Raw genomic sequence first — 14,963 nt, 5'->3', positions numbered from 1 at the left:
AAAGTATTGTATCAAGGTACTTTGTAGTTAGTTACAAGAGAGAAACTATATGTTTGGTAACGGGTATTATGGCCATAAAACGATTTCCTTGTCAGATACAACTGTCCACTGCATGCTTATTGTTCATAAATTAAAATTTGTAGCAATAAGGGCATGTTCTGCCTCTATAACATAGGGGGGAAAAAGTGATTATTTTTTTTGTATAGTTTTCCAGGTATTTTGTGTTAGTAAATTAGAATGATACGTTGCTTATCAAAGCTTGCTGGTCTGCGAGTCTGCCTAGCTGGATTTGTAACATTGTCCCTCTTGCTTTGTTTAGTATCCTGAGGGTTTATAATCCATTTTGGTTCTGTGTGAGAGAAGAAGAATATAAAAGAACCAAATACTGTTGGCTAAATATATGTTGCTACTACCAAAGTTAAAAGAAGGAGTTGTGCTTTTTGTCTCAAGACAGAATTTGGTTTGTCATTAGTATTTTTGTTGTTCAGATGGTAAATTGCATCATCAAGTGTAGTATCTGTTACCATCTGTGTTGGAGAATCTAGTTAGATTTTGCATGAGGGTAGACCAGGTGACCTCCTAGTATCTGCTTAAAATAGTGAATTATATGTTCTTACATTCCAAGATGTATATTTCTACAGCTCCACAATACCTTTTTAATAGCAAGTTCATATTAATTTTTTCACACTTGCATGTTGTGAGTAAAGCAATTATTTTTAGGTAAGAGACTCAAATAGTGAGCTTGCAGTACATAATTATTTCATCACACAGGTCTAAATTTAGCTGCTATTTATAGAATCTAAAAGTGGGAAAGAAGTGGAAACTAAAGCAGTTTGTGGATTTGTGTGTAGAGTTTTGTTTATGCAGCTTGCTTTGACAAGAGGCTTAAAGATTCATAGACATTAGGGCTAGAAGGGACCTCAGAAGACAGAGTCTGGCCCCCTACTGCCAACAAAGGTTGGTTGTGTTCAAAAATGCCAAATGTTAACAGGTCTGGGTCCCTGTATGTGACTTCCACTAAAGTGAATAGTAATAGATAGAACAGATCTTTTTCAACATTATGTTTAATATTAAAGTAAATTGGATGGAAGGAGATAATTAATTAATTTAGCTAGGTTCTGATTTCAGCTTTATATTGGAAGTTCCTGAGTAACTTCATTGCAAAATGAAAAATAGGAAGTGGCCTGTTGTGTTCAGAAAAGCGTATAAGGTGCTTGGTTATGTGATAGACTACATTGCACCAATAAGCTACAGCTTTGCTATTTGCACTGATCAGCTTTCTCAAAAACAAGGAACAGCAGTCAGAGGAAAGCACTTGTACAAATAGTTTTAAATAAGTTGCACTTGTGTTGTTTTATGCTGAAGCAGCTTTGCTTTACTCAAGTATTGTATCATGATGGGAATGATGTTTCTGGCTAAGTATCATGTTCCATTCAGCAGAGTTTAGAGAACTTGGAGCAGGTTTGAATGTGGCTTTGCTGCTGTTGAGTAAGTAACAAAATAACTTGAAAATTCTGTCTCTTGCTGAGAACAACTTATGCATTTTGCATTCTGCTAAAAATAGGGTGACCAAACACCCCAGATTGGTTGGGCTGGATCCAGATTTTGCAGGCTGTCTTGGCAACCTGGCCAGTGGGTGTAAATTGAAGCAAAAGTCCCAGATATGGCTGCTGCAGGCAGAGGCTGCTGCTGCCTGTAGTGTCTGGGCCAGGTCCTGCTGAGCAGCAGCTGGAGGCAGGGGTTGGGGCTGGGTACTGTTATTCCTGCTTGGTGGGGCATGGGGATCAGCCTTGGGTGGGGGCTGGAGCCAGGGTTTGGGCACCTGTATGATATGAGCTAGCATGGCTGCCTGGCCGGAAGCCCTGTGCCATGCTGCTGTGGTTGCTGCTGAGGCCCAGGCTGTGTGGTAGCCGTGGGTGGCTGGTGGGGGGGTAGGGTGCACTCCCAGCTGGGTCCAGCCTCTGTGCAAGGAGGATCTAGAGCCCAGCTATGGGCCTCTGCACTGTCCTGCCCTGATCCTGTGAGCCGCAGGGTCGAGGGGGAAGGAAGGGGTGTGCCTGTTGGGTTTGGGGGAGAGGGTGTGCATATGCCTGCAGGGTGTGGGGGGGGGGCGTTGTGGAGTTGGGGGGGAGGTGTGCATGTGTGCACATGGGGGTTGGTTGGGGAGGGGTTGGTGATGGTGCATGTGTGCTGGTGGTCCTCATCCTGGATTCCTTTAACAATAATATGATCACCCTACCTAAAAAGGACATTGGAAAAGTACTAGTTTGACAAGAAGCTTAATCTGAACCCTAATGTTACTGCACATATATTTGCTCTAGAGTTTTTCTGTGCAAGTAAAATGTGTTAATGTGCTGCATTTATTTTAACAGCAGGAAAGAACAATGTGAATCCAAACCTCAAAGGCCAGTAAGGAAGATTCCTGAATATACCCCACCTCAACTTCCACCTAATAAGAAATGGTTTGGGACTCCTATTGAAGAGATGAGGAGAATGCCTGTGTGTGGAGCTCGTCTTCCCCATTTGCGACCATCAGCCAATCATACAGTCACCATCAGAGTATGAAGATTTAAAATATTAAATGAAAAGACATATTTATTTTTTTTTAAGATTAAATTTATGTTAGTATAAAATTAAGCTTTTGTTCCCTATCATGTATTAGTTTTGCAGCTTGTGGAAACCTTTGCTGCTCATTGTAAGCAGGCTAAGAAATCTAACTTGCTTAAAGATAACTTGTGTTCTGAGATGCAGAGAATACGTTTGGATGAGTTAGGTGTCCTGACTGCAAAAATGTCAAGATTTTATTGACTCTGGCTCTGAAGGGACAAAGCTTTTCTTTTATATAGCTTGTATAACTTCCAAAGTTTGGGTTGACAAGTTCTGTGAGAAGAATTTGTCCTTTGAAAGTTTCTATGCTCAAAAATAATCCAATTTTAAATTTCAGAATATTACAAAGATAAAACTGAATGAGTGAATTTTAGCATTGCATTCTATACCAAATCTAGCGCACAGGCCTCTCTTCCTTGAAGCAGCATGAAGTAGAATTGTTTAAGTGAAACTTGTGATCAGAAATACTGTCACCTCTGAAGCAAAACCAAAACTGAAGGAAAGCATATATCTAATCCCAATAGACTAGCATTTATGTGACAAACTTCAGTTACTGATCAGCAGGGATCCTGGTTTTCTCTGATTTTTAAAAATATGTATATGTAGCAAATTCTCTGATTTTAAAACCCCCCAAAATCCATGATTAAAAGAAATGCCACTATATATAGGTATCAATTGAACACAATGTTTTATTGATTTATATTTACAATTTTAAAGAAATTTGGAAGCCTACCACTGCCTCCATCACTATAATGAAATAAATTCTACATAGCTTTAAATCTTGATATTTGATTTTTGGGGCCTTCTTATTGTGGAAAATCAGAGCTCCCCCTGCCCCCTTAGCTCACAGAATACAGATCCAGGCCCCTCATTCCCCCCTGTGCAACCCTCCAGCCCTGCTGGTGCACCTTGCCCCCAGCCCCAAGCACTACCCTAGCTGGGCAGTAGCCCTGGCCCCAGTCCCAGCCAACTCCCTCCTTCCTTTCCCCAACAGATTTACCTGCAGTAGCTGCTCTCCAGGTTGTCTGGTGGCCCTGTGAATATACATGCACAGGGAGCCCCTGCCTGACCATCCCCTTCCCGTTCCCCCCTCCAGCCCCTTGCAGGCTGGAGCTCTGCCAGTCTTCAAAGAGCTCTTTGCAAAAGTGCTTAATCCACATGTTTCTCTGTTAAAATGAGAAATCTGGGTGGGGGGGTGGTAAAGGCGAAACTTGCATTTTTCTCCATTTTTCCTGGCCTGAGCACCTAGGTCCCTGGTGACCAGACATAGAAATTGATTGTTGCAGATGGATCTCTTGATAACTTTCTCCAGGCTAACAGAAGGCAATCTACTGAATGCCAGCCAACATGGTTTTATTACTAGAAGGTCTTGCCTGTTCAGCCTTATCTTCTGTGACCAGGTGACGCATTGCCTGGACAAGGGAGACAAGGTTGATATCATTTATCTTGACTTCAAGAAGGCCTTTGACTTGGTTTTCCATAATTTCCTCATGACTAAGCTGGGGAATCGTGGCCTCGACCATCTCACTGTCCGATGGCTGGGGAACTGGCTCCGGGGTCAGACCCCAAGGCTACTAGTTGATGGGAACAAATCAGCGTGGTGCAAGGTTACCAGTGGAGTTCCCCCAGGGCTCAGTGCTCAGGCCAGTACTCTTCAGTATCTTCATTAATGGCCTGGATCCAGGTGTCAGATGCAGACTGGCAAAGGTCATGGATGACAATAAACTATGGGGGAAGGTGAACAGGCTGGAGATACAGGCTGACCCAGACATGCTTGCAAAGTGGGCAGACCAAAACCTGATGGCATTCAACATAGAGAAATGCAGGGTACTCCACCTTGGAAGAAAAAAAACGGAATCATACTTATAGGTGTGGTGGTGCTATGCCCGCTAGCACTACGACCAAAAAAGTACTTTAGGGTGGGTGGTGGGTCTTGATTGACCACAAGATGAACATGAGCCCCCAGTGTGATGCTGTGGCCAGCAGAGCAAACCAAACTCTGGCATGCATCTACCGGTGCATCTTGAGCAAAACCAGGGACATCGTCCTCCTGCTTTGTGGCCTTGGTGAGACTGCAGGTGGAGTACTACATCCAGTTTTGGGTCCCCTACTTCAGGAGGCATGTGGATAAGCTCGAGAGAGTCCAGAGGAGAGCCACCTGTATGATCAAAGGCCAAGAGAGCAAGCCTTATGAGGAGAGCCTGAGGGACATGGGACTCTTCAGCCTGGTGAAGAGAAGGCTCAGAGGGGACTTGGTGGCTGCCTATAAATATATAAGGGGGGGTGCTTCAGGATCTGAGAGAACAGTTGTTCACCAGAACTCCCAAGGGATAACTAGGTCTAACAGCCACGAACTTCTGGAAGGCTGATTCAGACTCCAGTATAAGGAAAAACTTCTTTACAATCAGGGTGTCCAAGGTCTGGAACAGACTCCCCCCAGAGATGGTGAAAGCACCTACTCTGGACTCATTCAAAAGGTATTTTATCTTGCTGGGATCAGATGATCCCTGCAGACTTCCTGCCTCTGGCAGAGGGGCTGGACTCAATGATCTCACGAGGTCCATTCCAGCCCCTAATGTATATGAAATCTATTAAATAAATGTCCTATGTGCAGTTATTTGAACATGTAACAAATGAATTCTCATTTTATTGTACAGCAAAAGCTGTGTTAACCGGCACTTTATTAGCTGGAAAACTCTATTAACTGGCATCTGAGGGATGCAGCAAAAGTGGAAAGCAGAAGTACGACTTCCGGGTTTTGCTGCTGCCGCGAGCAGAGTTCTTGCCGCCACTTTGGCCCGTGGCCTGGGGCAAAGCAGCCTGCACAGGGCCTCCCTCCCTGTCCCCTGGCACACTGACACATTTGATTAACTGGAATATTTGATTAACCAGCATCCCCCATTCCCAGGGGATGCCAGAAACAAAGCTTTTACTGTAATTGGAATTTAGGTTTAGAATGAGCCATTGTGGCCAAGTGGAAGAAGTCAGACTATATTAGGCACTGACAGGTGTGAAAAAACAAAACAAAACAAAACAGTGCTTTACCAAAAAAAGAAGCATGTTAGTTTGACCTGGTTCTCCAGTGTCTGTAGAGATTGGGTGCTTCAGCGAGACTTTTTGGTACTTCTACATAACGGTGATTCAATCAACTATTATATGAAAGCAGCAAAAAGCCCTATTGAAATGCACGATCTGTACAGACATTGGGTGAGCTGGGTCAAACTGCCATGATGCCTCTTCTGGGCATGCGCTGTACTTGATGTGGGGGTGCACCGAGCTGAAAGTAAGGCTCTTTTTTGGGTTGTTTTTTCATGTTTGTAAACACCTTATGTCATTGAACATCACTCAGCAATTTTTGTATCAGGCTTATCTCTTCAGTTTTGAGCTTTAGCATGTTTTAGTCTTGATTTAAAGATTTACTGATAGATATTTAACCATGTATTGTAGTATTCTTGCAGCTAAAGTTTTTAGTTTTTAAATAGTATAGGAATTTTTTAGGTTTGGTGAAGCTTTCAATTTGTGTTAATTTGTCTCTGTTTATATAAATTTTGCAAGTTCATTGCACAGCATAAATCTTTCTCTTTTCTGTGTTGCAGGTAGATCTTTTGAGGGAAGGGGAGGTTCCTAAACCGTTCCCAACCCATTATAAAGATTTGTGGGATAACAAACATGTTAAAATGCCTTGTTCAGAACAAAACTTATACCCTGTGGAGGATGAGGTAAGCCAAAAAAAATTTGCTTACCATAGTGAATAAATATTTTGGTAGTAAAATGCAGCTTGATTTTTAAAAAATATTATGACTCAGCAGTTTGCTGTATTTCCACAAGCATTCTGTTTTGGAACATACAATTTGCCATATTGAATTGGAATATTTGATATATTAAAGATTTGTTGACTGGTATATTTTATTGTCACCTGGGGCATTTGTATTTGAACTACACTTGTGAGATGCTGTTGTTTTAGATAAACTCTTGCAGATGCCACTCTGTGTTCAGTATTAAAGGCCGTAGTATTTTGCTACCTGATGGCTAGCATGGAGAATCTATAGCCTAAAAGTGTTGTATGTAGGTTTTTTTTAATAGTGTCTTAGCTGTGTAGTACTTGGACTGCAGCTGCAAAATTATTAAAAATGAGCTGATATTCTGAAGATAAGATTTATCAAAACTCTGATGCCACTTAAACAAGACTACTAACCTTACAACACTGAACAGATAAACTGCCATCTAGGCTGCACACGGCAACTTCATGATGAATTGTCTGTTTCTACGACGTTGGTTTGGAGGTTTTCCCATTAACCTTTCACTTGTTTAGGTATCTTTTGTTGTCTTAATTTTAGTTGGTGAAAGATGAGATAGATAGATAGAAGATCTAATTCTCTTCTTTCTTGAAAAAGATGACTACTTCTGTTTAATTAGTGGGAGTCTGAGATTTTGTGGATGTTATAAATTCTGGCTGTACTACGCAATTAAAATGTGCTTTTAATTAAACTGTTACCCCCTATATTCCCCCTCCCTGCCCCGCAGCTCAGGTCCTTGGTAGAGTCCTGGTTTTCTTCTTCCATTGCTTATAAGCAGGGATCTGGGTTTTCCATTCGTTGTGGAAAAAGGTGGATTTTCTCCTTTAAAGAAGGAAAATGCAGAAAACTGTGGGTTTCTCCTTGCAGGCTGGCAGAGTTTCAGCCTACAAGAAGCTGTTTTGGCCTGGGGGGAGTGGGACACGGGGCACCGTGTGCATGTGTCCACATGCACCTGGCCAGCAATACAGCTACGCAGCCATGGAGAGAAGCTCCTCCAGCTGCCTTGCAAGTAAGTCTTTTGTGGGGAAGAGAGCATAGGCAATACGGGGGCAGAGGAGGGAGCAGATTGAGGTTCGGAGCGGTGTACGGGGGGCCGGGCAGGAGTGTGCAGCTCTGGGGCCCGGCTGTAGGGCCCAGGTTCTGCCCTCTGGGCTGCAGAAGACCTTGCGGGGAGAACAGCAGGGTGGGGAGCCCTGAGCCCATAGCAGGCCACTTGCATCCTCCCCCGCCCCCGTGGGCTCTGCTTGGCTCTGCTCTGGCCATGCTGCCCATGGTGGGGAGGGGGCCCCATGCTCTGCTCTGGCCACAGCAGCCACCACCTCCCGTGTGTGGCAGCCATGGCTCAGCTGCTGCTGGGGCAGGCAGTGGGCTGAGGGCCCTTTCCGGCAGGGCTGGGAAGGGTAAGGGGCAGTGTGTCAGGAGTGAGGGGCACTGGCAGGGCTAGAGGGGCAGGGGGCTGCGGGTCAGGAGTGGGGGGCACCAGCAGGGGGGGCGGGGGGCAGGGGCGGGCTGTGTGTCAGGAATGAGGGGCACTGACAGGGCCAAGGGGCTGCAGGTCAGGAGTGAGGGACACCAGGAGGGATGGACTCGGTAGGGGCTGTGGGTTGCCAGGGAGGGGCACTGGAAGGGTGGGGGGCTATGAGTTGGGAGTGAGGGGCACTATCAGGGCTGGGGGGGCTGTGGCTTGGGAGTGAGGGCAAACACCATGGGCAAGAGTATTGCACCGGCATATCAGGGCTGCTTAGTGCCCCAAAGCAGCTGGGGAAACAGCCGCAGCTGAACTCATGTCCTGGTGAGTAAAGGGGAAGCTCTGATTTTCTGTAGTAAAAAAACCAAAATCAAATGCCAAAATATATAGGTATTTAGAATGTATTTTATTACAATGATTGAGGCATTGGTAGACTTTGAAATTGCCTTACACGTGTAAATATATAATTAAAACATTGTGTTCAACTGATACCTATGTATTTAGTGGTGTTTCATTTTAATTGTGGGGAAAATGCAGATTTTGGTTGCGTTAATCAGAGAATTTGGGGGGGAGGTTGTTTTTAAAAAATTGGGGATGTTGCAATTTTTAAACAGAATCTGGAACCCTGCTTATAAGCCTCTCCCGATTTACTTTTTTTTTCCAGTTGAGATTTGGACCAACACTTGCTTTTTTTTTTTTCCTTCCTCCCCCTTTCCTGTTGTTTTGATCATGCCGATTTTTCTGTGATGCTGTTAACTGTCTTAGGCATGTAACAGCTTTATTCTGCGAACTGTATTGACCTTCCTTTTGGTTCTGGATACGGTAGTTATTTATAATATATTAAGTCTTGCATGGTTTAGGATGCATTGGCTTTTTTGGGCTTTTCCTGTTCCATTATCCCACTTCGATAGCTGAGATTTGTTAGCATGCATACTTCACATGATTAATAAATGTTTAACTCTAGCATGTAGAGGCAAATTGTTTCTGATGAAAGGTTTTCTATTATGGAATTGACTTCCTTAAATAATGGTCCCCTTTAATCTTCTACCTATAATGCAACGCCCATTCTTTTTGTAAAGCATTTGATCCATTCTGGACGATGATTTTTTTTTTTTTCCTTTTTTTTTAATGTCCCTTGTAGCAGTATAGGAAGGCATATTTCCTGTGCATGAGAGCTCTTTGTATGTTATCTCAAGACTGTCTCAATGTTGTAAAATATAAGTAAAACACTGCATATTTTGAGACGTCCTCAACAGTTGTTCAAAGCACAGTCCTTTCAAGAAATCGGCAAATAATAGAGAATCTCTGTGTTTTCATTGTGGCTGTGAGATTAACACTGAATATTTTAGTGGTATGTTCCTTATGGTTGAATATCTTTAATTAGCTGATGTGTTTTCCTTTCTCTTTGTTTTTTATTTATTTGTTTATTTTTAAAGAATGGTGATAGGACTGCTGGAAGCCGATGGGAATTAATTCAGACTGCTCTGCTTACCAAGTTCACCTGTTCACATGATTTGAAGGTAAGGAAGGACATCATTTTCATTTTGGGTCAATGTAAAAATGAGTTAAAGATATTTTCACATATTACATATATCTCTGAAATTCCCTTATCAGCATGCTTGGCTCTGTAGTCATGTTTTTCCCTTTTCTAAATGTCTTTTTTTCCCATTGCTATAAATAATCTGTTCATATAAACCACTGAGGAAAGTGACTAAATGGAGGAAATTGTGACTTTTTATCACTCCTATATAGAATGCTGTCAGAGTAAAGCTACTGGGGACAAAATCTCTAATCCCTTTGATCACTTTAAAGATGTTTCATTAAATTATATTGTTACATCCTTTTAAAAAGGAGTCCAGTAACAGCCCTTTCTATTTTACCATCTGGTATCTATAGCAAATGTCTGAGAACATCAAGTCCTCTTTTTTTAAATTGTTAAATCAATAATTTTGTTTAAACTTGAAATTTGAATATAGTGTCTTAATTTGCCAACTAATTATTTAATAAACTAGACTTAACCTGAAAAACACTGAAAATGAGTATTTAGAACAGACTATTCTGTTCTTTCTCAATTTTGCTTAGTCTCTTATTTTCTACTCAGTTCTATGACGTAGGTAAAATAGGTCAGTCATTTTTTAAAATATAAATGCACTCGTTTTATTTTTAAATGCACTTTTTTATTTTTAAAATGAATACATTTGTTTTATATTTACTTTTTGGAGAGGCATCTCTTATTTTTCAAAGTTCTAGGTGCCTTAGTACACATAGGGCACCTATACATGTGATGGACCTCTGCTCCAACATGTGCTAATTGGCACATGCTGGAGCAGACTCGATGAATCGATTCTGTTGCAAGTCTGCAGTGGCCTCCACATCACATGTATTCAGTGTCCCTGCGTTTCAAAATGGCAGTGGGGGTGTTTTAACTAAAGCTTGTCGAGCGAGCTTTAGTTAAAGTGCCCCTGTGCCATTTTGAAGTGCAGGACACTGAATACAAGTGTCGCTGTGGGTGCTTTATTAAAGTGTCTCTAAGAGCTGCTTTAATTAAAGCACCTGTCCCCTCCTCCACCCTGGAAGATGTGTATAGATGCCCATAAATAATGCAGTAAAATACTGGTGGCTGTAAAATAATGATTTCAACAGAAACACAATCAGCCGGCTACCTAAAGGACGCGTCTACATGTGCGTTAACATGCTTTAGTTAATCTGCATTAAATCTTGTACCTGCATTGTGAGGTACCAGGAAAATGCTTATTAGCCTGTCTTAATGTGCATTAACTAAAGAGCATGGTTTTTAAGTGACACTTTATGTGCATTAGCCTATTTTAATTCACATGAAATAAATAGCATGTTTTCAGTGACACTTAATGCACATTAAAGCTCACGTGTAGACCTGCCCAAAAACGTTAAAGAAGGTGGTATACTTTGAAACACTTCAAAAATAGAATGTTTCAGTTGCAGACAGACACAGCCCCTGGCTGCATCCTCAGCCAGAGCACTTCAGAATTCCTGCAGCTGTATGCTGTCAAGCCAGGAGCTGCAACAGCAGTGTGCAGGAACCATGGCTCTGCTTCCCGTTCCCCCCCTACCCACCGCTATATGACGGGAGCAGAGCAGACTACTAGTGTGCCTTTACTGCTCCTGAGATGCACTTTACCAGATGCACTTTACACAACCTATAACAATAAATTAACAAGAATTAGGAAAAACTTCTGTCAATATCAAAGCGGGGATTTTGCCTATACAAAGCCCAGGCTCAGGACTCAATCTGGCAATGCCTGTGTTAGTAAAGTAGCCTTGTGCCACTAGATGGAGCTGTTGCATTGAAATGCCACTTGTTAACCAAGGCACTTTTGCTATGTGCATCCTTCAAACTTTTATATTGTCTCTTCCTTAGGAGGCTATACTGAGATATAATGTTGCTTATGCCAAGAAATGGGACTTCACTGCTCTTATTGACTTCTGTGATAAGGTAAAGAGAGTTAATTTGAAAACAAGATGTGGGAGAATCATTCCCCACCCCCCCATGTATTTTGTCATGAGCTGATATATTGTTATGGTTGACAGTAACTAATTTTAGACTCTTTGGGATCAACTCAAACTTTTAGTAACGTTCCGACCCCTTTTCTTCCAGTAAAATGCATGCTTGGCTCTGTAATCATGCTATGAGGCAACTGGGTTTGTTAGTAACTTTTATGGGTTCTTCAATCTGAGGCTGCTGATGCATGGTCATTTAAAAATGCAATGGGCTCTGCTCCCAATAATTGCACCCCTTTTTATGCCACACATGTATGAAAGGGCATGTGATTTTTGGGGATCAGATTCCAATTGTGCCATATTTCTCAGTGCAGGGGGAGCCCTGGGTTTACCTTGCATAAGCAGATTGAAAGCCGAGTGCTTGATCATCTGTTCATTGTCATCTTGGCCAGGAGACTGCACTGTGGTCTGGAACCAGCTCTGGTGCGGTCCCCGCCAGGCCCCAGTCAACTTCTCTCAACCAGGGCTAGACCCAGCTGGCTTGAGTGGCCTGGTGCAGTGTGTAAAGTCCCTGATGGGGGAAGGTCTGCTCCTCGATGCCAGGCTTCCCAGCCAGAGCTCCTGGGGTTTAAAGTCCTGGCAGGGGAAGCTGAAGGCTCCCCTTCCCAGTACAAGGTAGCCCAGCCATTTCTGCCCTACACAGTTTTTAAGGTCTCAGCTGATTGTTGGCTACCAGCTGTTAAATTTAAGGTGCCAAACAAACTAGCCATTAAAGTATTCTGTGTTATACTGGAACATTTATATGGCTTATGCCCCATTTTATGGTTCCTTAAATTGGGTGCACGTGTAGTACACTTCCTGTTTATATTCTGTATAATTCATGGAGTCACATTCTTCTTTAAAAATATTTGTTTAAAAAAATGTTCTACAGGGAGCAAGCTGGTACAGATTTTTTTTCTTGAGTTCGTTCAAGAGAACATTTGTTTTAGGAGCACCATGACAGTGGCACGTTGGCTGTAGGAGGATGACTATAAAAACTGTTCATGGTTTCATAAGAGGCTCTGTCTTTTAATAATACCTGGGAATTTATCTCCTGGTCAGTCCAGTGCTTTTTACACCACTTTTGAGTCTCTGTTGATTTACTTTGATGCAGGCTACTAGTAGAGAAAAAAGTTGTGGACAAGTTTTACCCTTGCTCCTAGTGAACACTGCACCAACACTTTTTTGCATACTTATTGCTCCCTTAAATATTACCAAACAAGATAATAGTTTGATTAATAAAATTATGTTAAAAGGATGACCAATCCTGAGTAGCCCTTATCAAAAACATTATTGAAAAATACACTTGACAGATTGAAAATGACACCACATGGCAACAAGCCTGTCTGAACTTGTTATAATGCATTCAAGTGATGTTTCTGAAATAGTGAAGTTCAGAAATAGTGGAGAATTAGTTTCAGTGATCATCAGACAGAGAGAGAAAGTGGTATCAGCTGCCTCTGGAGAAGAGGTGAACCATAAAGAAGCAAACTGTATCGGAAATCAATACCTGTGAGGGTGAGGGGGAAATTTCTATCATGTGGGAGGAAAGCCATGCCAGAGTCCTAAGTTGCCAGACACAGAATTTGACATAAAAACTGCTATAGCCTCTATCAAACCCATAAGGCTGCAGGATTGGATGATAACTACCCAGAATTCCTGATGGACATGAGGCCCTGCCCAAGAGACTGACTGATGGAGTTCTTATCTTCATGTATGTGAAGAAACAAAATACCCAAATTCTGGAAACATGGTCATGTGATTGCACTACCCAAACTAGGAAAGAATGCTGACAACCCTGCTAACTACAGATGAATATCTTTACTATTGGTTGTTTACAAACTGCTGGAAAGCTTGATCCTAAATAGGATAACTGACATCATTGATCCACAGTTACCACCAGAAGGGGCAGGGTTCCATGAATATAGATGCATCACTGACCCAGGTAGTAAAGCTTACTTGAGACATTGAAGATGCTTTTCAAAGGAAGGAAAAAGCAGGTACTGTGCTGGTAGATCTAACAGCTGCATATGATACCATCTGGCTGAAAGGACTAGAGTACAAACTACCCAGGATGATCCCAGATAGGAGAATGGTGGCCTTTTTCATTAATATAATATCAAACAGATCCTTCATCCTCTTCACTAAGGGAGGAGATTAGAAGCAGATACAAGCGTCTGCGTAATGGGTACCACAAAGATCAGTGAACAGTACAGCTAAAAAGTACGCCTGCTCAGATGACTTGGCCCTGTCCGTCTTTGACAAGTCTGTCCCAAAAATATAAACTACCTTGTCTCAGGATATGAATACAGTAGCCTCTTACCAGTGGAGACTCAAGTTTAGTCAAACAAAAACCACTGCATCATTGTTCCACCTCTGTAATGCTATGGCACATAAGAGGATCAGTGTTGACATGAATGGTAACGAACTTCCTTTCACAGATAACCCAGTGTACCTGGGAGTAACTCTGGATAGGAGCCTTACCTACAGAGAACACCTACTGAAAACATCTAAGGTTAACTCTCACATTGGTGCTATAAGATGACTGGCAAGAACAACCTGGGGAGCCAAGTTCACCATTCTAAGGACATCAACACTTGCACTAGTATACGCACCTGCTAAATATTGCTGTCGAGTAGCCATGCCAGCCAAATTGATGTTGCCATGAACTCTGCAATGAGAATAGTACTGTAATTGGCTGTGTAGTATATACTCCTGTTGACATGCTGCCAGTATTATCAGGGACACCTACCTCCCCAACTAAGAAGACGGAAGACAGCTCTTGGCCTTGTTCAGTGTGCCCAACAAAACCAGGAGCATCTGCTTCATGAACTTTTGGAGCAACCAGTACATAAGCAACTGAGGTGAAGAAACTCATCTAGATGGGAGGCATGGGTACTGTTGCAATAGTATGGAAGCAGGAGCAAAGCCCTATGGGCACTTGAACAGCACCACAAAAAGTGGGATGAGACTAACTGATTGATTCTCATCTCAAGAACTTCATAAGTAACCCAACACCCTATCCACCCATAATTTATAGATTGAACTAAATAAGATTCACTCTGGAGCTGGATGCTTTAATGCCACACTCCATAAGACTGGCTTAAAGGACAATCCAAATATGTGTGTGGTGATGCACCACAGACTGCAGACCACCTCCTCACGTGTGCAGAACACCTGTGCACCCAGGATGAGGATGTGACAAGCATCAACGATAAAGCAGTTGTGCGGCTTCGCCACATTTATGATGTGTAGAGCTGGAAATGAAATATACAAGAGAAGAAAAGTTGCCAGACCAAAGCACATAGCATATAGTAGTGTGCTTAAAAAAAAAAAAAAAAAGCAGTGTAAACCAATCTAGACCAAGACTTAGTATTTATTGGATATTTAAAGATCAGGATTAGGATGTTTAGAGATGAAACTGTCCTTAATTTCCCTCCTTGCATGGGAATATACTTTGGTATATGTTAAAATGTTGACTGTCCAAAGAATATATATATAGTTTAGAAAGAGAATTACTTTAAATCAGTTTTGGTGTCAAAAAACTTTGAAATGTTCTATACATTATCAAAATA

General features: G+C 42.2%; 1 protein-coding gene across 8 annotated transcripts in view; it reads left to right on the top strand.

The window, feature by feature from the left end:
• The window catches only part of PARG (poly(ADP-ribose) glycohydrolase), a 140,703-nt gene that overhangs the window by 16,288 nt on the left and 109,452 nt on the right, over positions 1 to 14,963 (top strand). For 6 of the 8 annotated variants that reach the window (XR_003095424.1, XR_003095425.1, XM_025210961.1 and 3 more), the window contains 4 exons: positions 2,373 to 2,559; positions 6,204 to 6,326; positions 9,309 to 9,392; positions 11,270 to 11,344. Coding sequence is in view for 6 of the 8 variants with exons in the window: in XM_025210961.1 (XP_025066746.1) it covers positions 2,373 to 2,559; positions 6,204 to 6,326; positions 9,309 to 9,392; positions 11,270 to 11,344 (469 nt within the window). In the remaining 2 variants the exon portion in view is untranslated. The remainder of the gene's footprint in view (positions 1 to 2,372; positions 2,560 to 6,203; positions 6,327 to 9,308; positions 9,393 to 11,269; positions 11,345 to 14,963) is intronic. The other 2 variants (XM_025210965.1, XM_025210964.1) reach the window with 1 other exon arrangement.

This window comes from Alligator sinensis, unplaced genomic scaffold, assembly GCF_000455745.1.
Source record: "Alligator sinensis unplaced genomic scaffold, ASM45574v1 scaffold374_1, whole genome shotgun sequence".
In the NCBI taxonomy this organism is placed as follows: Eukaryota; Metazoa; Chordata; order Crocodylia; family Alligatoridae; genus Alligator; species Alligator sinensis.
Note: the sequence above shows the minus strand (reverse complement) of the source record. Positions and strands in the feature narration are given on the sequence as shown.